Source organism: Podarcis liolepis (assembly GCF_965112155.1).
Source record: "Podarcis liolepis genome assembly, chromosome: 12".
Taxonomy (NCBI): domain Eukaryota; kingdom Metazoa; phylum Chordata; class Lepidosauria; order Squamata; family Lacertidae; genus Podarcis; species Podarcis liolepis.
The window spans coordinates 39,011,022-39,034,463 of NC_139563.1; the positions used below are offsets into that span (position 1 = coordinate 39,011,022).

At 39.4% G+C, this 23,442-nt stretch overlaps 1 protein-coding gene across 29 annotated transcripts in view; it reads right to left on the reverse strand.

Moving 5' to 3' along the window:
* TBC1D5 (TBC1 domain family member 5) overlaps nt 1-23,442 on the reverse strand; it is a 251,016-nt gene that overhangs the window by 129,038 nt on the left and 98,536 nt on the right. For all 29 annotated transcript variants that reach the window (XM_083468057.1, XM_083468038.1, XM_083468052.1 and 26 more), the window contains one exon: nt 7,351-7,417. In XM_083468057.1, coding sequence (XP_083324183.1) covers nt 7,351-7,417 — 67 coding nt within the window. The remainder of the gene's footprint in view (nt 1-7,350; nt 7,418-23,442) is intronic.

The window sequence follows — 23,442 nt, forward strand, 5'->3', positions numbered from 1 at the left end:
TCCTCTTTCACAACACTAGAGCTTTCGGACATCCAATAAAGCTGAATTTTGGAGGACAGGCAAAATATAGCACATAGTTAAACTATGGCATTCACTCCCACAGGAGGCAGGGATGGCTACCAACTTGGATGGCTTTAAAAGAGGATAACAGAAATTCAAGGAAGTCAAGGCTACCAGTAGCCATTAGCCACAATGGCTATGCTCTGTCTCCACAGTCAGGGCAGTATGCTTCTGAATACCAGCTGCTAGAAACCACAGAAGGACAGAATGCTCTTGTGCTTGCGTCCTGCTTGCAGGCCTCCCATAGGCACCTGGTTAGCCACTGTGAGAGCAGGATACTGGACTACATGGGTCACTGGCCTGATCCAGCAGTCTCTTCTTATGTTCTTAACCCTTTCCAAAGGCTTCTTTTTTGTTAGAGCTCTTCTTTGTGCTAACATTATTATCTAATTTTATTGCAATATGCTGAACAGGTGTTTCATAAAACAGAATCATTCTCTGATGCACCTGGAGATAATTCGGAATTGTAGACTAAATCTGTCCATTTAATTGGGAGGGAAATACTGCAATAATTTAATAAATATGGACAAGGGAGAGACAGAAAGAGTCATTCCTCCAACAAACATGCCAAAACTCAAGCACTTCTCTCTTCAGCTTGAAATTTGTGTTTATACTGTGACATGGATGATGTAGCATACAGTCCTCTTCCTAATTATACAACCAGCATAGATCGCTCTCCTCCACTCTGTGGACCACAGGTTTTTAAGAAGCAAGCAAAAGTGGAAAACTGTGGTCCACAAAGTGGAGGGGAGAGACCTATGCTGGCAATAATCCCTGCCTAGTCCAATGTGGATGGTTGTGACAATGTACAACAAGCAGAGCAAAAATCTCCATGGGAACTTGCTGTAAGGAAGTGACAAATCTAGATCTACAGAGAAACCTGACGACCCCTTAGTCACCCAGCATAAAAGGTTATATGGGACAGGGAAACATAAAACAGGTAGAGAGGAGAAACATCTATTGCACGGGTGTCAAACACAAGGCCCGCGGGCCGAATCCGGCCCACCAGACCTCATCATGTGGCCCGTGTAGCTGCCGCCGGCCTTCACCTTTTATTCTCGGTTTTGGGGGTTTTTTGACACAAGGAAGTTTACATGGTGCGGCTCCCTACTCGCCTCCCCCGTCGCTCTTAAGGACGTGGCTGCTGCTTCAAATGTCCCCGCGTCTCTCAACTTGCGCCTTCGTCGTCGGGGGCCGAAGCGAGGCGGGCAGCTGGCTTCTCTCTCCTGCTCACTGCTCAAAAAGAGCAAGCAGAAGGTCAGGTCTCTCCGTGCCGCGGAGGGGGAGTCTTTCTCCTCGGAGAAACTTTTTTATTCCAGCCTTGGATCTTCTCCGGGGTGCAAACTCGCCCTGCGGGAGGCGTCCTCTTCTCCTCCGCGCTGGATTTCATCAGCCCGGGGCTTCCCTTCCTCTTCATTTCACCTCCCTCTCCATCTTTGCACAGCCAGCCTTTCCAGGACCGACGATGCCCGTGATCAAGTTGTTCTTTGGGAATATGGGGTGGCTGGTGGGGGGGGGTGAGTGGGAGAGAGAGAGGCGCGCGCACACACTCCAAACACCCTTAAAATAAATGTAAAGTGGGGGCGGCGATGATGATGGCCGTGATGGGAGGGGGCTGTGTTCCCTGGCACCCCCTCCACTCCCTGCCCCCCACCGCCGCCTTCCTCTTCCTCCTCCTCCTCCTCCTCTTGCAATTTCACAGCAAGCCAAGCGAGGAAGGCGATCTGGCACCCGGCTCTCTATCTCAGCTCCACAATTTGGACTCCGCGCCCGCGCAGCGGTGCTGGGCGGTTCTCCCCGCCTTCCGGCACATGTCAGTCCCACTGGCACATTCCTGGGAGGAGATCTGACGCGGCTCCTTGCAGCCCTTCCATCACTCGGTCACACAATTGGGCGGCTCGCTCTCTGCCCTGCCAGCAGCTCCACCTTGATCTCTCCCTCCTGCCTCAGGGAAGGAAAGGAAGAAGCCGGAGATCCAGTTGCAGGCAGCGTGCTCGCCCTCTTTCGCCTTTTGCTCTATGCAATGGCACCCCGAGATGGGGGGGGGGGCAGGGGAATTAGCCAAGGAAAATGAGAGTGCACAAGGCATGTTGATGCTTTCCTGTCAGAGCGCGCTCTCTCTCTCTCTCTCTCTCTCCCACACACACACACACACACACACATTTTATTTACAGCCCCATGCCGTGTATGTTTACTCAGAAGTCAGCCTCACTTTCTTCAACAGGAGTTTCAAGTAAATGCACATAGGATTGCAGCAATAGTCTCATTAAGGCTCATTCTTTGTAACAACTTTGTTTCCTAGTTCTGCTGGATCTTTCAGCGGCCTTTGATACAATCGACCATAACATCCTTCTGGACTGTCTACATTATTACAAAAAACAGTAATAATTGAATGCAGTGACAATAATTTATGATAATAAAGAGTGGACACATAGTCCTACAGATACAACCGGCCCTTTGAGGGTGACCAAACTGCTGATGCGGCCCCCGATGAATTTGAGTTTGACACCCCTGATCTATTGGCTTTGCCCCTGCCTAAGCTGTAGCACTCTGAAACAAACAGCACCCTAAAATAGAAGGGTTCTACTACTCCTGCCCCCTAAAAATGAACATGGCTGTGATCATTGCACCAGGAGCAGGGTTGAAGGGAAAGCAAAAGGAGCCATATACAATTTTTTATGGCTCATTTCCCTTCAAAATAAAGACCACAATATTTCCAGGAACACTTCCACTTTTAAGAAAATAGAGGAAAACACCATATTGCCTTCAGTCTGGTTTGCAAACCAAGTGGATCTACTCAGCAAGGATATACATAATTATGAATACAGTTCCATTCACATGTGCTAGCATTCAGTTGCATAAGTGATCCTTGATTGAAAAACACTGAGACCCATTGTTGAGACACTCAAGAAGCAGGTCCTCTCTTACTTTTTTTCTTGTCTCATGCTGGCATGAAACTCATGTAACACTAAGACAAACCATGATGTTGAAGTGTGAATGAGCAAGCAGAAAGAAAAGAAAAGAAAAGCAGCTAAGCAATAGTTTGGCTGAGTGTTGCATTCAAACCCAGTCTTATGGTTTGTCTCACTCAAACTGTAGCTGGGGCTTGTTCTTGGCTCAACACTTGTGGCTTGCTTGGAGCAAGGACAAACCACAAAACTGAGTTTAGATGTAGTACGAAGCCAAGCTAGTCTAAGTTCTAGGTAGCAACAAGACTATGTGAGGAGCAAAGCCGCCATGATTTTTCCTCTGACTGCCTGTGTACTTGCTTTTTCACACTTAGCCATGGTTTGACTTAGAGTTACATGTGAACTGGTTATGAGGTGGACTTGGAAGATAATGCTTAAGTGGTATCAGAAAGAACTTCTAAAAAATCATCCTTACAGTGCTAGAAGAAGAGTGAAACAATCAACCCCCAACTAGAAGCAAGTAGAAAGCCTGCTGCGCCATTCAGTCACCAATTTCTGCCTTGATCTACCCCTCCCACCTTATATACACATTGTTTATTTGCCTGATCCTAGAAAGATTATCTTAAGAAGATCCATATTAGCTTGAGCATCCTCTGTTACAAGTCTTTCTTACAGAGTTCTGCAAAGCACTATTAACTTGGATGATACGGGCACAATTTAAATGAGCAACATTAAGCTAGTAAACTATTTTCAAGGAAATAAGAAGAAAAATAATTTGGAAACAAAATTATATTAAGTAAAGCATGAGGTGTCAATATTTAGTAGACTATTATGCAAAATAAAGCATCGAAATCATAACTCAGTAAAACAAGGGATATTAATGTTAATACTTACACGTGTTACACATGAAATATAATTAATAGTAGTTAGAAAATCCTTAAAGAAAGTTAAGTTATTTTGTCCTCAAAATTAGATTCTACAAAGTAAAAAACAAAAGCCTAATTGCCCATCTCCCCAATCAGTTATTCATTAGTATATATTTTGGGGGAAAGCTGTTAAATAAAAGAAGTTAAAAATGCTCACCTTCAATTTTATTTCATAGGTCACTGTTATATCATCTAATAAGATAATTAAAAACATGCAAGCAGCTGGTACTGCGGCTAAACAGATTAATGTAATAGTCTGTAGTCATATGTGCTGGCAAGAGGTTCAACTCTTTGGCGAGGAGAAGGTCAGCTGCCCTTGGGAAGGAGAGAAAGACAGTATTTCTACTTTCTAGTGGCACCGTATTGCCAACATTAAGGATGGAGCCCACGGTTTGCTGACTAAGAGAATTACCATTCTCAGGAAGTATCAAGGGCAAAAATTGTCATTAAAAGAGATAGTTCATTTCCTCAAATTATTAACTGTGCTTTGTATTTAGAGGTTCTAGCAATCACACACCTATAGCAAATGTAATACTTTCGATTACAAGTATTAGCAATCCGCCTCTTCTACCAGCAGTTTGCCAACTCTCAATATATTCCTGAGAGGGTCTTCTTCAGGTCCCCCTGCCTTCAGAGGTTGATGTCTGTGCGTGAAGACCCACAAGATGGATTTTTCAGTGTTGGCTTCCAATGAGAACTTGGTTGACTTGACAGAGGTTGATGTATTTCTACTCATAGGCAAATACCTTTTTTATTTCGCCTGGCCATTTAGCTGTTATGTGTGTGGGTTTTTTTCTGGTTTTTTTAATACAGGTGTTCCTGCTTTGCTTTTGTTTTGTTAAAAACCCTGTACAGGGTTGCATGTTGACAAATTCCACTGAAAGCAATGAGATTTACATATACATAAATTACAGTAGCTATTGCTTCTTCCTAATTTGACTTTATTATATATCAATTTGAAAAGAAACATTTTCAATATATTTTCCATCGTTGCTGTGGTGACACTGTTATGGATTATTGGTCAATTCCTTATTTCTAAACCATTACGTTTTTCCACAACTATATTTTAGTTTAACATTCACACATTTTTGCTCATGAAGTTCTTGTCTCTTCTTTGCAATGTAATTTAGAACTTAGAGCCAAACAATTTGCAGCTAGCCTCATTATATGTTTGGAGCTACTTCTTACTGAGAATAAAATATTCATTTCACACCTTAAATACTATAATGCTACTTAATAGCAGTGTCGGGTCTGCCAACTATTAAAAGCCAAGGCTTTCTTCTTCTTCTTTAATATACCATATGACCTAGCTCTATCATTTTCGCTTTCTAATTGCACCAATAAATTAATACTGTGCTGCAATAATGGCCGGCTCTGATTTATGATAAAAATAGTTTAGTATTATTTTAGCAAAGTCGTTCTTTATCACTTACTTTCAAAGCACAATTATTATTCAGCAATCTTGTAACCAAGAAGCCTTGAGGCTATGGCACCTGACTATGTGGCAATCAGCAGAATTTAGATTGGGGGGAGGCTAAGTCTCTATTTTCTGATTATCCAGAAAGTTGGACCCAATTTGACATTAATTATACATATCAAGTGCTATGAGACCTACTGTTAAACCAACAAAATTCAATGTGTGCTGTTGTATCCTGTCACTCATCTGTCTATCAAATTACTTCTACATCTCTATTTAAGAGTCCTACAGTCACTTATATTTTGGAGTCTCTACTTCTTGACAAAAGAGTAAACTATGCTTGAAGATGGCAAGACCATAACTCTTGTTTTCTCCTTTGGAAGCTAATACAGAAAATATTTTTTAAAAAATAAATCAGAGAAGTCAAGGAAGCTATTCAGTTTGTGAATTCCTGTTCTCATAGAAACATTGTTCTTGTAAAAGACAAAACATTTCTCAGAGGTCAACTAACATATGCTACAAATCTGTTGGATGTTCAACAGATGCTCAGTGTTCATGGATTCTTCTAGTGTTTCTGTCCAGAAACTTCAAAACACTTATTCAATATTGCATTAATCACTAAAATTTTATGAAAACTGCATAACCAGGCATCAACGGTTGAGGTTACTTATACCAAGACCCCAATCTCAAGTGTTACATGCCACCTTCAAGTAAAATCAGGGCTTATGATACTCCAGCAGAAGGCCTTCAGCCATTGCAAACAATTGTAATTCTTTCTGAAAACACCAAACTTCAGCATGGTCAACAGTCAATGAGTAACTCATGGCTTTATTGGATTGCAGTTCAGGTTTATATGATAGGCAGAGCTGGCCTCAGGACGGGTCATTCTTGACAGGTACTGACAATCCAATCAAACCACAGTGCCTAGGACTTGCCGATCATATGGTCGGCGGTTCAAATCCCCGCGGCGGGGTGAGCTCCCGTCTTTCAGTCCCAGCTCCTGCCCACCTAGCAGTTCGAAAGCACCCTTAAAAGTGCAAGTAGATAAATAGGTACCACTTTATAGCGGGAAGGTAAACGGCGTTCCGTGTGCTGCGCTGGTGCAGGCTCGCCAGAGCAGCGATGTCACACTGGCCATGTGACCTGGAAGTGTCTGCAGCCGGCGCCGGCTCCCGGCCTCTAGAGTGAGATGAGCGCACAACCCTAGAGTCTGTCAAGACTGGCCCATACGGGCAGGGGTACCTTTACCTTTTACCTACAATGCTCCTGATCCAGCACTGCTTTAATTGTGGGAAATTAAATTACTTCCTAGACCAGGCATGGCCAAACTTGGCCCTCCAGATGTTATTGGCCTACAACTCCCATCATCCTTAGCTAACAGGACTAGGGATGGTGGAAATTGTAGTCCCAAAACATCTGAAGGGCCACTTTTGGTCATGCCTGTCCTAGACTCAGCAACCCAGCAGTATTTTGAGTGGTGCTACTGTAGCCAGGAAAGCCTGCAGGTGCCATTGACAGGATAGGGGACCTGTTAGAGAACACTATGCTCTCAAACATGGAGCCAGCCATGATCACAGGTCTAAAAATTATTTGTGTTGAGTTAATATGGAATTTTAAAAAGTCCAAGTAAACTAAGTAGCTCTAGGCAGACAAGTACAAATAAAAGCTGATCCTAATTTCTGTGACTATCCATGAAAGAAGAACAATTTGCCAGGAAATGCTGATAATTCCAGAGTGAGGATTCTAGGAAAGACAAAAAGACTTAAACCCAAAAATGGAGTGGTAGAGAGAGAGAGCTTCCTTCAAATGAAAATACCACACACCATGAAATCTGTTCCAATCACTGGTGTGATTTCAGCATACAGTATTTCCTGAAATGTCCTCCAGTCTCTGGAGTCACACCAGAGACTAACACAGGGCTTTTCGCAAAAGTAAGTTAAAGGAAGAAATTCTAATTAAATGCTGACAAAAATGATTTCATATGTTGTTGAACTGGAATTTTAGTTCTCAAAAGCCAGAAAGCATGAGAAACTCTCACCTATATGAAAGAAATGTTCCATCAGAATCCGAAGTATGATGCAGTCTTCCATTTTCATTTGACATATCTAGGAAGATAAATGGAGGTTTTTAGCAGGTTAAAGGAGAGTGGCATGGATGTACAGAAGTACCAGCTCTTTGCACAGTAAAACTGGACCACTGGGAGTTGAATCAACCCTGATGCAATCTGTCTCTTAAAATGTATGGATTAAGTTCATCAATGTGAAGAGAAAAAATTCAGAGGAGATGCACTGGTTGAGCCCCAACTATGAAGGGTCTAGCAGCTGGTTTACACGTGGATGGACATCACTTAATGACTAGGCAAGAAGTGATAATCAAAGATCAAAGAAACAAATTTTTGACACAAATTCAGCTATAAGACACCAAGACATGAACCATTCATAAATTTCTTAGGCATCCAAGGAAAGGCATGATTTAGCGCAATTTATGTAAAACCCAAGATATAAAATTAGACCCCAAAGTGTGGTTGTGGTGCCATGCAGTACAATCCCATATCAACACAATATCTATCATACCACTTTAAACAGCTATGGCTTCCCGTGAAGAATTCTGGGAAATTTAGTTTGCTAAGGGTGCTGGAAGAAACCTATTCTACTTACGGAGCTACAATTTCCAGAGCTCCATGGGAAGAGGGGTTGATTCTTAAACCATGCTGCAAACTGTAGCTCTGGGAGAGAAATAGGGGTCTCCTAACCATTCTCGGCCTCTTAGTATACTACAGTTCTAATGGTTCTTGGGGGAAGCCATAACAGAAGGAGTCCGGGTCTACCCAGAAATAAGCCCCACTGAGTGAAATGGGACTTATTCCTATAGGTTCACACTCTATTTCCCAATAAATTGAGTTTTATATTCTTGATCAGCTCTCTATCCGATAAGCACAGTTGTACCTTGGTTTTCGAACAGCTTAGTGCTCAAATGTTTTGGCTCCCGATCGCTGCAAACCCGGAAGTGACAGTTCCGGTTTGCAAACTATTTTTGGAAGCCAAATGTCCGACGGGGCTTCTGACTGGCTGCAGGAGCTTCGGTTTGGGCTTATCTTCTGCCAAAAATACAAGGGCTTATTGATGCAGGCATGAGCAGTAAAATCTTGTGGGCCCAAGATATAATGGTACTGCCTCCATGAATAGGGATTAGAGTAGTCACTATTATATGTTTCTGGTCTGTCAACACCAATACCTTGTTATGAGATCGCCATGCATGTTCTTCTGAATGCCAATTAATATATTGTGGCATGCAATTCTAGCCATGGGATACAGAATCACATGCAGAAATGTGCAATGTTTTATGATACATATGTTAAAATTGAAGTGATTTCTGCAGTCATAGGTGCAGTTGCTTAGAAGTGCTGCAATCCTGTCAATTACCATATGGTGAAAGCGTGTAGCGCACAAACACTTATCCACATACTTTGGTGGTTAAATATGGGATCATGCAGAGAAAGAAATGATATTCATTTATTTAAGCTAAGATTAGATATGACCACTCTTTCAGCTAAGACTAGATATGACCGCACTTTGTAACCCTATACGGTGGCTGGCTGACAATATTTGTACAAATGGAAAATATGAGAAAAGGGATTTTGCTTTGAATGACAAAATGTTTTGTAGTTCAAATTTCTATCTTCCCAGCCTATAAATAAAATGATGCATTACTGCTAAGAAACTAGAACTGCATTAAATCATGTTTTCATGGTTAATGCTTGGTAATAATCACCCCCAGTTTCTGCTCTAAAGACTAAATCATATGCATATATATATATTTAAAAGTGCATAATTTGTGATCTCTGAGAAGAAAAAAGTAATAGAGAAGAATTTGCTTACATTATGAAGTTACAAATTGCAGCAGCATATTTTTAAAATACCACATACTTTTATTTTAGCATATTTAAAACTTAATAATTTAATGATTTATTCAGCTTTAATTTATACCTTCAAAACACTCTGAGATGCCACTGGAGATCATAACAGTGGTCCTGGTTAAGTCAAATAATAATTAGAGCTTTCACTTTAAAGATGAGATTATTTTTTAATTATTGAGTGAAGTACTTGAGGTACCATACTTATATAATTACACTACTCATTAAATGGTTATTGAAAGCTGAAATGTAATTTTAATGACAGCTACCTATTTTTCTTTGCACACTTTGTAGATGACAGATCAGTCAAGAATACTGGTTTGCTCAAAATTTCTTGCAGCTGCAGTAGAGCTTTCAGGTGTAGAACAATTAGGCTGTGCTTATTTTAAAACTTTTTTTAAAAAAAATGCTCTCTCAATTAAGCGGTATTTTTATAAAGTGCAGAAATAGTGAGGAAAATAAATTGCCATCAAAGATGGTAAAGAAGATTCTGGTAAGTGGATATTTTTTCCCTCTCTGTAGCAACAGTAAACATAATATTCAAATGTGGTTGCTAATATGTACTGCTTTTGAATCATGGCCTTTGGAAGAAAATTGCTGAGGTCACAAGGTAGGGTATAAATTCAATTAACAACAACTTGGAGGCCAGAACACATATTATTAGAATATAGCACATTTACTATTTTTTTAAAAATCAGCAATAATGATATTTCCCTCAAAATATATCACCCACCCAAAAATAAAAAAATAAAAAAAAGATAGTGGTGCCAAATATAAAAAACTTCAGTATCCAACACTATTCCATATACTGTAATATGTCCCGTGATTTTTACCTCTTTATATAATACTACTAACATAGTAGTAAGGAGACCCTTTATGTAACAGAGTTTGATTTTTTAAAAAAGACTTATCTAAGATAAATAATGTCACTGTTTACAGAATGCTTTCCCACCATTTCAAAGATTAGAATACAATGCAAAATTAATGTTTTCTTTTTCATTGTAAAAAACAGAGAAGTAAATTTATTTCATTAGCAGTATTAAAGAAAAGATTTCTGGGTTTGCTGTATGGGAAAAAGGCATTTAAGTTTAGAGAAGGGAGCAACTGCTTTGTTCCTCCAATCCCCCTGTTGAAATTAATTATAGCAAATGTTTATGAAAACATCTGTTCCATACAGTTATAAATTCTTAATTTTAGTACGGACAATTTCAGGTTCTTCCTGTTTTGAAGCAGTACAGTAACAATTTCAGGGTATACAGAAAACAGACAATTTTTACTCCTGAAGCTCATGTATATGAAATCTGCAGAATTTGAGCATCTCTTTAAAAGAAACCCCACACAAAACAGAGTGAGTGTTTTTCAAAGGCTACAACAAATCAAAATATTGCCATTTGATGAACGCAGTAAGATAGAAACTAAAGCTTGATTTAGTTAAAAAATGTAACTTTTGCTAAATTATGCAAACGACAAAGTACATATTTGAAAGATCTGCGTCAAACATACTTTGATAAATTTGATGGCTATCCGGTTGTTAAAGAAGATAATACACTTGATATTGCTTGTACATGACAACAGAGGGTGCTAGAGAGTTTAAGATCAATAAGATCCTGTGCCATAAGCGCTCCTTTTGGACTTTTTACATAACACCCTTGCAACTACAGTGTTAAATTCAATTTACACCAACTAAGCTTTTAAAATGATTAAATGGAGCAAGCTCGAAGCAGTGTACAGAAACTGAATATAATGCCTTCAGCTAAAGAATTAAGTGCAGTGCACTTCTGATATTTATAAAATAATTATTAGGCTGCAAAAAACTGAAGTACATTACACTCCAAGGGAGTTGCTGAAGTTTCCCAAAGTGAAAATGCAAAATATATTTCAGAATTTTAAAAGGGAAAAAATCATTTAAGTGATTACTGTAGTGTAATCTGTAAAGACAACGGTTTGCTGCTGTTGGAAGTTTAAATCTTATCTTATTTGCTAATGGGGAAAACACAAGCTATTAATAATCAGGACCCTATGACATCATGCAAAGGTTGTAATTCTTCCTGAAAACAAACACAGATATAATCAAGTACTAAAGTTTAAGGCAGGTTTTCAGTAACATAGCATTAAATTCATGTAAGACAGCACTGTATTTGAATACTGCAAAGTTTGAAAGCTACAAGCAAGGCAACTGTAGTGAGATAGATATATATGGGCACTCAAGAATTAACTTCCAAAGTTCAGAAGTTTCATGCTCATTACAAATCCAAAATCACTCTACAGTGCATGTCTGGCAGTCCTAGCTACAGATGCCCGTTTCTCTTCCAGTTCAAATCTACTGGGCAGCGGCAGCAGAAAAGAATGGCTTGGAGGCCTCCATAATGCAAAGAGGAAGAACTTTCAGTGGGATTGAGTTCTTATTAAGGACCCTCAGAAACTTCATTTCCTAGGGACTTGAGGCCTGAGGTTCTGATGCAGCGGTTCTAGGGTGTAATAAAAACTCTGGCTCCAGCCGTCCTGATTGCCTCCTTAAATTGGAGGGGTTTGTGAAGGGGGTTGCAAGTCTTCATCCACAGAGGGGTTTGGCTGCTTTAGGTCGTGCAGCAAAGACATTGGGAGTATGGCTGGAGCTGAACTTGGTGATTTTGCGGAGCAAATAATTCAGTTTAACTAAGTTCATTCTGAACGAAGATTTGGAGGGGGGAGCTGCCCATCAATGTGTACTGCAGATAATTTTTTGATTGGAGCGGCACACGTCCTTCTCAAAAGGTAACACAAAACTACTTTTTGAGCCACCCAAAAGCCCAAACAGCAATATAGGTATTTTACAATTTAAAACAGTGCTGAAGTGAAATGCTGTGTGTGGGAGGCGGTGAGGCTGCCTAAAACAAAAAGCAGGTGAAAATATTTGCACCTTCATGCTTTAGTGCAGCAACACTTGCTTCTCGATCTATAGACGCCTTGTCATAGTGGCTGGTTCCTGCAACAGTTTTTTTTTGGGGGGGGTGGGGGTGCAATCAAAACTAACAAATGTACAACAAACTGTAAAAACAGAACAATGGCTGAAGTTCACCTCTTGAAATACAGTCTGCTTTTCATAGCGAAAAGGTAGGAGAGAAGTTCAGCTTCTAGCTTACTCTAAGAATAAAAATTGGTCTTGACTAACTCAAAGTTAAGACAGTTAATATCTTCATTTGCACAATTTTAAGTAAAATATGTTTTCATCAAGCACTACTGCAGCACACACTGTGAAGCTGAAAAACCTGGAGCATTACGGTAATTGTGTCAAGCAAGAAGACTATGGCTGCAATTCTATACACACTTACCCAGGAGTAAGCCTAAGTGAATTCAACGGTGCTTACTTCTATTGCAGACATACCTAGGGTCACACTGTAAGCATGTGAACTAGGAGCTGCCATTGTAAAAAAACAAAAAACAAAAAATATTCTTTGTAAGGAGCTGCTATTAGTGCAGTGAAAATTAGTTTGTGGAAATTTTCCTTTGAAAAATACATAAAATTGGAGGCAATTGATAACCAACAAATAGTGAAGTGTTTACAAAGGAGCTGGGGCTTGATCTGAAAACAAACAACAACTTTTCTGGCAGAGTACTAATGTGTAATATTATTGTAATAAAAATAAAATCAAAATTAAATATGAAATAAATGCTCAAAGTGTATAAATGTGTCATTACTTCCCTGACTATTATCATGTCCCCCTTCCCAAAGCACTAAAAAAAATCAATTTTAGGAGAAAGAGTAAAAGATGCCAGAGGGCCACCTATCCAGCTGGATATGCTACACAGATTGTCAGTGCCTACTGGGGAATAAAGGGGCTTGGAGTCTGGTCCATCGTTCCCAAGGAGGAACAAACACACTGAGTGTTACTTGCCACCATATGGGCAGCCTACCACAGCCCACCAATCTTCATTGGAGCTCTTTAGTACTCCAAGTTGAGGTATTTTTGTTCCTGGAGATGGGGTCAAGGCGTCAAGGTAGCAGCTGGTCAAGAGCCGGGTGTTCAAGCAAAATGGAGGCAGCAGACCTGCACAAGGTGTGCTGCTCTCACCTCAATTATACTTGCAACCATTTGAGCAGGAGTGTCCTTATAACCTGAGCACTGCTGCCTTCAGTTCTCACCCAATCTTTAATTTTATTGAATTCATGAAAATGAAAATAAACGTTATACAGATATGAATAATTCCCTTGTTAAAATTGCCAAATGCATTTTGACAGTATGCATTCATACTGCAGCTTAATTCATACTGCAGCATTCTTCAGCAGTTTAATTGATCTTGAATGTCAACTTCAGACCACACAGTCAGGCTTTTCTATATCATAAATTCAAATTTGTAATATCAAATTTTAAAAAAGCATCTCTTTTTAACAGGTTCTGTTTTAACACACTACAGATAAAGATTCTCAGCATACATTAGTATGTACGGTATATATTAAGCATGCCTTTACCCAAGATCTCTTCAGTCTTGTAAAAAAATAAAATTAAATCATGTCATTTAGCTGCTTATACAACAGACTCTCTGCTTGACAAGGTCTTCTTCCCTGCCATAGGTTCACATGACTGTTCAATTCAATTTCAGCTTGGAAATCCAGAATAGTTCTAGCTAACCCAAGTCAGAGGCTCTTGGAACTAATTTATGTAATGCTAAACCATAAAGTAAAGGTAAAGGGACCCCTGACCATTAGGTCCAGTCGTAACCGACTCTGGGGTTGCGGTGCTCATCTCGCTTTATTGGCTGAGGGAGCCGGGGTACAGCTTCCGGGTCATGTGGCCAGCATGACTAAGCCGATCGTTTAGTTTAAATCCTTAAGTCTTTATTCCTTTGGTGCAGTACCTCCCATTCCATACTCATAAAGAATTAATGACAAACTGTTTTGGGCTCTATTTGAAACAGGCATTACCAAATCAAGCTATTGTCCATTGATCCTACCCTGCCACTAAGTAGAGGTAGCAATAGGGAAGGAAGGGAAGGATGGAGGCTGTGAAGGGAACTCAATATGACCAGACACAAATCTAAAGCACTTTGAGTTCACCTAATACTGGGATGACACTTACGGAACACCCCCAGTTCCAAATTGGCTGCCAATGCTTTACAAACTACCTGACCAGCCCCTTCCTTCTGAAAAATTATTCCATTATCTTATTTTACCTTCACAACTTGGCTACTTTAAAATATGGAATGTATTTCTTTAAAAATACAAAAGTTGCTAATGCCAAAAGAACACAGGTACTCATAAAAGCAAATGAAATAAAATAAACAATAACATATTAAGCAAACAATAGCAAGTTAATACAGAACATACAATAAAAAGCAGATACGGTAGAATACCATTTGAAATTATCAGAATTAATTATGTTTCGATAACTTTGTTATTATCATAGGTATGATTTGAATTTTAGATGTAATATTCTTAACAATATTTACATATTGAGTGAAGTTTTGAATTTTATTCTAACGATATGATATTGTAAAACTTACACATTAGTGTTCTATTATCAATTTTGGGGAAATATTTTACCCTAACTTCTAGGCAACTGTTGTTTTCTTTTAAATCAATTCTTCTGCCAAATCCGCATACTGTTTTTTAAACGCGGAGGGTTTTAAATAGTCATTTATAGACATTGAAAGGGCAGCTTTTGCAAAGGAAACTCAAAATAAAATTGGGTGCGCATGCAGACGGTAGCCTGTGCCCCTCTGGATCTCAGCCTAAATCTGCAGCAGCTGAAGCTAGAAGAATTGTTAAGTGGGAAAGCAAAATTGACATATAGATGTGCAAAATGACAGCTTGTTTGACGGGAGGAAAAATCTAACACAGAGAAGCTGCTGAGACTTCACACGGCTAAAGGAGAAAACATACTACAAGGGCAGAGTGACACAACTTTCTACAAACATTCAATAAGGCGTGTTCTAACATACTTACCCAACATCTATAATTATTTCTGGATTGATAATTTGCTATTTTAGCAGAAATATCCTTTTGCTGTTCTAATAGCTTCCTATGCATTTCCCCCCCCAGAATACAAGACTAGCAAGGCAGCCTAATGCATTATAACCTAGAACCACCACTCTTCCGTGGGTTAGATGCAGGCTAACAGTCAGTGGTACCTTGGTTTAAGAACAGCTTAGTTTATGAACAACTTGGATTAAGAACACTGCAAACCTGGAAGTAGGTGTTTTGGTTTGTGAACTTTGCCTTGGAATAAGGGCATGTTTTGCTTCCTGTTGAGTGTGTTCCATTTGTAAATTGAGTCCTCCACTGCTATGGGAAAGCACGCCTTGTTTTAAGAACGCTTTGGTTTAAGAACAGACTTCCTGAACAGATTAAGTTCGTAAACCAAGGTACCACTGTACAATCCTATACATGTCTACTCAAAACTAAGACAAATTTAGTCAAATGGGGCTTAATCCCAGGTATCTGTGTGGAAATTCTGGGAAATATCTTAAATTAGAACTGTAAAACAAGAATGGTGAGAGTGTAGTTTTCTCCATTTATTACAACAGTAAAATTTGATCAGAGAATTGTGAATTTTAGATTCAGTGCGCTAAGCCCTCCTCTTTGCAGACATGCATAATTACAAGTGGAATTTTCAGGAAGTATCTGGAAACCTGGCTTCCAATATATTAATCAGAAAAGAAAGCAAAATACAAGGTATTGAAAACTTCTTATAGAAATATATATCGTTCTTTGTGTCCTGCTGTACTCCAGCTGTGTTAAACAGTCCCCTGCTTTAAGACGTGAACCCATTTCATTTGGACTTTCAGAGTGGCTTGGATCCGAATATAATCAGCATACAGATGACATGGTGCTCTAAATCTCCTTAAGACTGCCCCCCCCAATGGCTTCATATAAACATTGAATAGTACTAGAGGCAAAATAGCACCCTGCAGCACACAACATTCCAACTACAAAGATGCTGAAGCATGCTACTCTCTGAAATGGACCTCCTAAGCAGGAGCACCACCACAATAAAACAGTGCCCACCCACTCCAACTAATGGAAGAGACGCAGCAGTGTGCCATGGCTTATGCTATCAAAAGCCACGAAGAGATGAAGCAGGAGCCATAGGGTCATACTCCCCTTTTCCTTCTCCAGAAACCAGACTTTAGTAACCTCTAGGTTAGATTACTCTAACTTGCTATTTAAAAAGCCTCACAGGGCCTTCTGCTTGCTTCTTTTATTCAGGAACATCTGAAGATGAACATACAAAATGCCTTTAAAGTAGGGTTAAAATATAATATTTATTAATCTGTTAGGTTAAAAAAATTAAAATATTTTTATAGTCTAAAATCGTACCCCCAGTTAATTGGGAAGCAGGTTAATTTTAAAAATTATTTTTAATATAATGCTTACCAAAATTATAGATTGTGAGGAACATCTTTCAAAAGAAGCTTTCCCTCATTCAATTATACATTGTGTAATGTTGAAACAAAGTTTGTTGTTTTCTTTAAAATTACTATTTTTCATGTGCAAATTTAATCAATTAACAGATTAACTGACTAAAACTCATATAATTAATCAACTAAGATTTATTTAATTAAGTGGCAGCTCTACTTTTTAATTTTGTTGATTTTTTCCCTTGCTGTATGTTAATATTTTAATTTACAATATTAATAAATGTGGTTGCCTTAAACTTTAAAGCTATTATTTGTTATTTTTAATAAGTTACCTTAAGAACTAAATTCAGTTCAAAGACTGCTAAGAAAATTAATAAATAAACTTTGGCTCTGTCAAATTAATTAGGTTAGAATCAATCCTAGTGTTTGGTCTGCTGTAGACAATGTGTGCATGATAGAAATGATATGCTCATCATCAAACCTACACAAATGTTGCCCAACCTAATGAATCATCTGAGTAAGCAAGACAGTTAAACATTTCAAAAATTCATCTGGGACCCGAACTGATCTGCCATTCTGATAATTGGTGGTTAGCTAGGAAGGAAACATGAGATGTGTGTATTACTGCATAGTTTGTAACTCTAACATAAAGTGTTTTTGTACACATTTATTCTGATTCAGCAGTTCCCTGCCACAAAGCTGTGTCACTCCCAACGTCTTCCCCATTAACTGCAAGAAACGGATGGGGGGGGTACAAAACTGCCTGTCATTTAAATTAATCAGGATACCAACTCACACTGAAAATTTGTTTGTTCACCTACAAAGATTCCCTTGTCCTCACTTCTCCATCATTCAATATATAGTTCTCAGCAATAGAATGATCTGTCAATTTCACTTCTCTCTGTTTCTCTTTTTCCCAATCTTAAATTAAATTCTCCACATTTTGCAGCTATTTGTGATTTATTAAAAAAAACCCTTATGAAAATTCATCAGCATTTTAGTGTGATTTTCCTCAAATAAGCACTTTATTATTTATATGTTGCCCATTTGACTCATTTCCAGACCTCTGGTAGTGGCATGAGACCAGACCAAACTGGAAGCAGTTCCTATGTCAAAGAGATATGCTTGGATCTTATAGTAACAGGAGATTTGAATGGGGGAAACAGTTCAGTGACAGAGCATCTACTTTACATGCAGAAAGTCCCAGATCCAATCCTCAGCATCTCCAGGTAGAGACCCCTGTTTGAAATCAGGAGAGCCATTGCCAGTCAGTATAAACAATATTGAGCTAGTTGGATCAGTGTTCTGCTTCAGTATAATCACATCTAAACAGAAGTGAGTGGGGATAGTATGCTATATTCCCGCCACACCTTTAAAGGCAAATGATGTCAGCTGGGCCTTAAAGATGAAAGGAGGACAAATCATAGAGAGCAGGAAGAGGGACATCTGTATATTTTATCCATAGGAATAAAGAGATTCTAGCCAGCATGGACATTTGCATTGAGAATAAGGAAGAACTTCCTAACTAAAGGAACAGTAGCACAAAAACTGTTAGGGAGATTTTCACATTTCCTTTCCTGTGGCAGATGTTGGCCAGACACCTGTCAGGTGGGTTTTAGACCACTAAGCCTCTTAGGCTTGCTGATCAGAAGGTTGGCAGTTTGAATCCGTGTGACGGGGTGAGCTCCCGTTGCTCTGTCCCAGCTTCTGCCAACCTAGCAGTTCGAAAGCACACCAGTGCGAGTAGGTAAATAGGTACCACAGCAGTGGGAAGGTAAATGGCGTTTCTGTGTGCTCTGGCAATCGTCACGGCGTTCTGTTGTGCCAGAAGTGGTTTAGTCATGCTGGCCACATGACCTGCAAAGCTGTTTGTGGACAAACACCAGCTCCCTAGGCCTGAAAAGCCAGATAAGTGCCGCACCCCATAGTCGCCTTTGACTGGACTTAACCGTCCAGGGGTCTTTTACCTTTTATCTTTAAGATATGTCTGAGCAATGAGACTGACAACATATTCCACTGGATCTTTTCCATTATAATGATTTGGTAAAGAGATCTATGTATGGAAGTGGTGTAGTGAAGACTTCCGTCACTAAGAAAGTAATTTAGCAATGTGGCCAGTAAAATCTAATAGTGTTAAACGAGGCAACCTTGGAAATTCAGGATAAACACATATTTTTTGCTGTTCCAAGACACAGCCAGAAACAGAACAAGAGTACGATGAAACCAACATATTACTTCTTGCGTAAGGGGCTTAAATATAAACCAGCTATAAATAGAGTGTTCATACTGCAATACCATGCATGAGCCTTGAGAGAATTTCAATATTTACTTACAAAGGTCTGCCTCAGGATCTCTAGCTATATTTTACATGGTACCTATGCATCAGTACAGTGATCATTTTGCAGACAAAATCAATTTCCTAACAGAAATATTTATCCTAATGATAGAATGTCTATATGCCACCCAGCTATACTTTACACAGAACTGAGCTCCCTCAGGCATTCTTCCGTGCCAATGCTAATTTTTTATCTGTTAGAAAGTTCCCTTAAGCTTCTTTTAACATCTAGTGGACATGGCTTCATAAAATTTAATGCTGTTCATTAACCCCAAGCACTTAACTTTGCACAGTGATGTCAGGCACCTGACTTTTCAGTGCATGAAAAATCCAACTGGGAATTGTTTGAGAGATATAAATTACAAATTATCTATTTAGCATAAAATAAGGCAAAAGAATCAATTGGTAAATCAAGATTATTTTAGGGGTGGGGAAACAAGAATTCTAACATTCAGTCTAAACAAATATTTTCACACAAAATCGTGATGAATTTACATTAGAATAAAAATTACAGTTACAATCAAATCCCCTACTCTACCTAGATGGTCCATGTAGCACATGCCATTTAAATCTTTTAATCTTCTTAAAATACATTGAGTTCTGATACTTTTATAAAGAATTAGAAATACTGCAACTTGATAAACCTTTTATTAAAAAGATGTTTTGTAAGGGCAATAAGGAAGTTTGTTTTAGTGAAAATCAGTTCTCTTGGTGGTGTTGTGCAAGACATGTTAGGCATTCTGAAGACATAAAGCTATTAAATTTTGGTGTTTTACTCTAGCATGGGCTGACCTCCGGTAGAACTGCCTCTTTAGTGAAAACAAGTGGAGATGTGAGATCATACGTGGAAAGAAAGTATTCACCATTTCCCCCAGCTGCCAATAATCTTAATTTAAGATTGAAGCTGCTGGAATTGTTTTTGTTGTTGTTACCTATCCCTTACCTCTCAAGGCTGTGAAAATAGCTTAAAAACAGTTCAAAACAACACAGAAAGCTAGTTTTTACTAAGTCAGATCATTGATCTAGCTAGCTCAGTATTGTCTATGCTGATTGGCAGCTACATTCTAGGGTTGAAACAGCTTTTCGTAGCCATATCTTAAATTGTTGGGTATTGAACCTGGAATATTCTGCAGACAAAGCATGTGAAGTACCACTGAGCTACACAAGCTTCCTTTTAACCAGATCTTAGTCTTTGCTGTTTTTTTATTTAAAGTATTTATAGCCTGCTGTTCATTACAAAAAAAAGAAAAGTATCCTAGGGCAGGTTACAAAATTTAATCCTTAAAACATAATCAAGCAAAAAATGAAATAAAACAAAACAAACAGCAATACAGTAAAAAAAAATATCAGGGCAAATTAGCAATTTGTGTACTATCTACTTATAAAGATGGACAGATGCTGCTATATTCTTGTTGCAAAAGCATTTCAGAAAACTGTTACAGAACACTGTCACCTGAAGAATTTAATACTACCCTATACCTTGGGATGCGGGTGGCGCTGTGGGTAAAAGCCTCAGCGCCTAGGGCTTGCCGATCGAAAGGTCAGCGGTTCGAATCCCCGCGGCGGGGTGCACTCCTGCTGCTCGGTCCCAGTGCCTGCCAACCTAGCAGTTCGAAAGCACCCCCGGGTGCAAGTAGATAAATAGGGACCGCTTACTGGCAGGAAGGTAAACGGCGTTTCCGTGTGCTGCGCTGGCTCGCCAGATGAGGCTTGTCATGCTGGCCACGTGACCCGGAAGTGTCTCCAGACAACGCTGGCCCCCGGCCTCTTGAGTGAGATGGGCGCACAACCCTAGAGTCTGTCAAGACTGGCCCGTACGGGCAGGGGTACCTTTACCTTTATACCTCACCAATTAAAAAGTTTTGGTGAAAGCCATAACAATTCATACACATTAAGATAAAACTATATGATCATATGGGCAGAATATGTTTACACATCATTTCAACGCAGAATCCTAGAACTGAACAGGACTCCGAGGGTCATATAGCCCAATCTTTGCCCAACATGCGGCTGGAACCCACACCCTGAGATTAAGAGTCTCAAGCTCTACCAACTGAGCTACGATTCAGGGCTATGTAAAAACAATCTTCCTACAAAGATGGCTCTACACTTGTGTTCCAGGAGGAGGCCATCTTCCCTACAGACAGTTCAATTCATCTTACAAGTGACAGTCACACACGCACACAGATGTGAAGTAAAGATTTACAAAGTTATTGAAACTTTTTAACAAGTAAAGTGCATCTTTACTTAGCTACACCAGAATGAGGAATAAAGGGGTTTACATATGTTCCAATTCTAAACCTATCAATCAAACCCATGTTATTCCTTTGGGAGCTTATTTACATGCATATTTATCAGCCTCACATGCTAATTCCCTGCTGTTTTATGCCTGCGAGGCATGTTTATGAGTCATAATTGTTGATCTCATTTGATGTATTTCACTGAAGTAAGACATTATTCAGTTATGTGGCCTAATGTCAATGAATTACGATGACCTGATCTTCCAAATGCAACTTGCTCTTTAATTTTTATTAGAGCATAACTTATGCAGATGAAAAAAATACATTAAAATGGAAGATCAGATGAACCTGCAGTTGTGTTAGTTCACCAGCCTGTCCTGATGCAATTCTTCCTTCAGTCTCTGTCCAAATGGACAGGCTGTCACCCTTAAAAGCTCCCTTTGGAATAATGCTAATTTTATTTATTTATTTTAAAATCTGATGTAAATGTGTGTGAGAGAGAGAACACACACATACCTTAACTCTACTGTTTTCTGAAGACTTCATTTTGCACAAAGCATATTTTTAGAACCTCCCCCATGAGTTTTGAACATCTGATGTTAGCAGCAGTGGCACAGTACCTTTTCTCTTTTTCCGCGTCATACTCACCAAAAATGCCGTTCCAGGCAATTGTCTGGGAGCCAAGCATGGGTTCTTAAATTACTTTGGCTGCGCAGAAGTTGCTGCAATGCTTCTTCTTGCAATGAACGGATAATATAAAAGCCCCAAACCATGTGAGATGACAGCTTTAACAGAGCTCTTCTGAATGCTGACACCAAAACAATTTCTGGAATGTTGATACTGGAGAGGGAAGAAGTCACTGGTGGGCTTTTCCACATGTGTGGTCCAGGACTTTTCACATTACCGGTATTTCCACCAGTGCACAAGAACAGCCATGCAGTGGCTCCTTTGCCACTGGACGTAAGTTTGAACTATGGTCTAGGGTTTTGGTTTCTTTTTAGAATCAAGTGGGGTATAAATTTTATGAAATAAATAATAATAAAAATAAATAGTCCACAATTCAGTATTGAGAGGCAATAGAATCTGAAAATGCTAAGAGTGAATTGTAGAGCTAGTTTAGGCTTCAGGTCGTCCTGCACAAACAGAATACCTAGCACATGCTGGTATGTTAGTTTTCTACTTTGAAATGATTCCTTTTTAAAATTTAGGGGAAAATCTTTGGAGGGGGAGAATGCCGTTTGCAGTCCATCCTGCCACTTCATTCTCACTTTATTCTGCTGCATATGTGGTCCTGGTCTAAGTTGCACAGAATAAGGTGGCCAAATTCTGATTCATGCTACTTCAGACAGAAAATGGGAATTCCCATTTCTGAATAGTTCCTCACATAAAATTCTCCTTCCACAAAGAAAACTATCACATCTTAGTTTAAAACAGTCCGGGAGCTTTTTACTTGCATTCTAGAATATGAGTACCAACCGCAATGTGAAGAAATTGACAATTTTACAACCTCATTCTGCAGAACTTGTAACTCTGCTTCTGCCCTATGAATGTGGTGGTCCTGCATCTTGCCAACAGTAATGTCCAAAAGTTGCTATTGGTGATAAATTAAGTGCCCAGTGTCACCTCAAACACTTACAATGTACACTCTGAAATTAGTTATAAATATACCTGCAAAGACAACATATCTATTTATGTACTGTATGTAATGTGTATGGGCACATAACCCTGAAACTAACTTTATCCAACTTTCCACTACAGTGAAATTTTACTTCAACATTTCCCATTATCAACAGATGTTTATAATGGTGCTGCTCACTGACATCCTGTACTGAAACAGAAGGTCACTGTACCCCCATGTGCTAAGCTAGAAATTTGGCATTGAAAGCAGAGGGGCAAGATGACAGTTGAGGGGGCAGGGAGGTTGTGGAATGATGACAGACTGCCCCAAGTGGGGAGGTGGAGAAGTAAAAGTCTGCACATTACGAATCAGTAATTGTGGATTTAAATAAAAGAAAGTACATGCGAAAATACTTTGCATAATCAAGTTACATCTCAAAATGACTTACTGGAATGGGCCACGATCCAGAGATACCTATGCCCAAAGCCCCATTCAACAGATGGCTAGCGTTTTCAGCTTTGACTACACCAATCACCCGCTGGAAGCAGGCCTAGTCCCACCATCTTTCCACCTTTCCAAATAGGTGATCAGCACCATCTGTTCACTACTGACCACAAGTCTTTGATCCAGCAGCAAGAATGGTGTATGCAGCCACACACACACACCCCCACCATGCCCAACTGGCA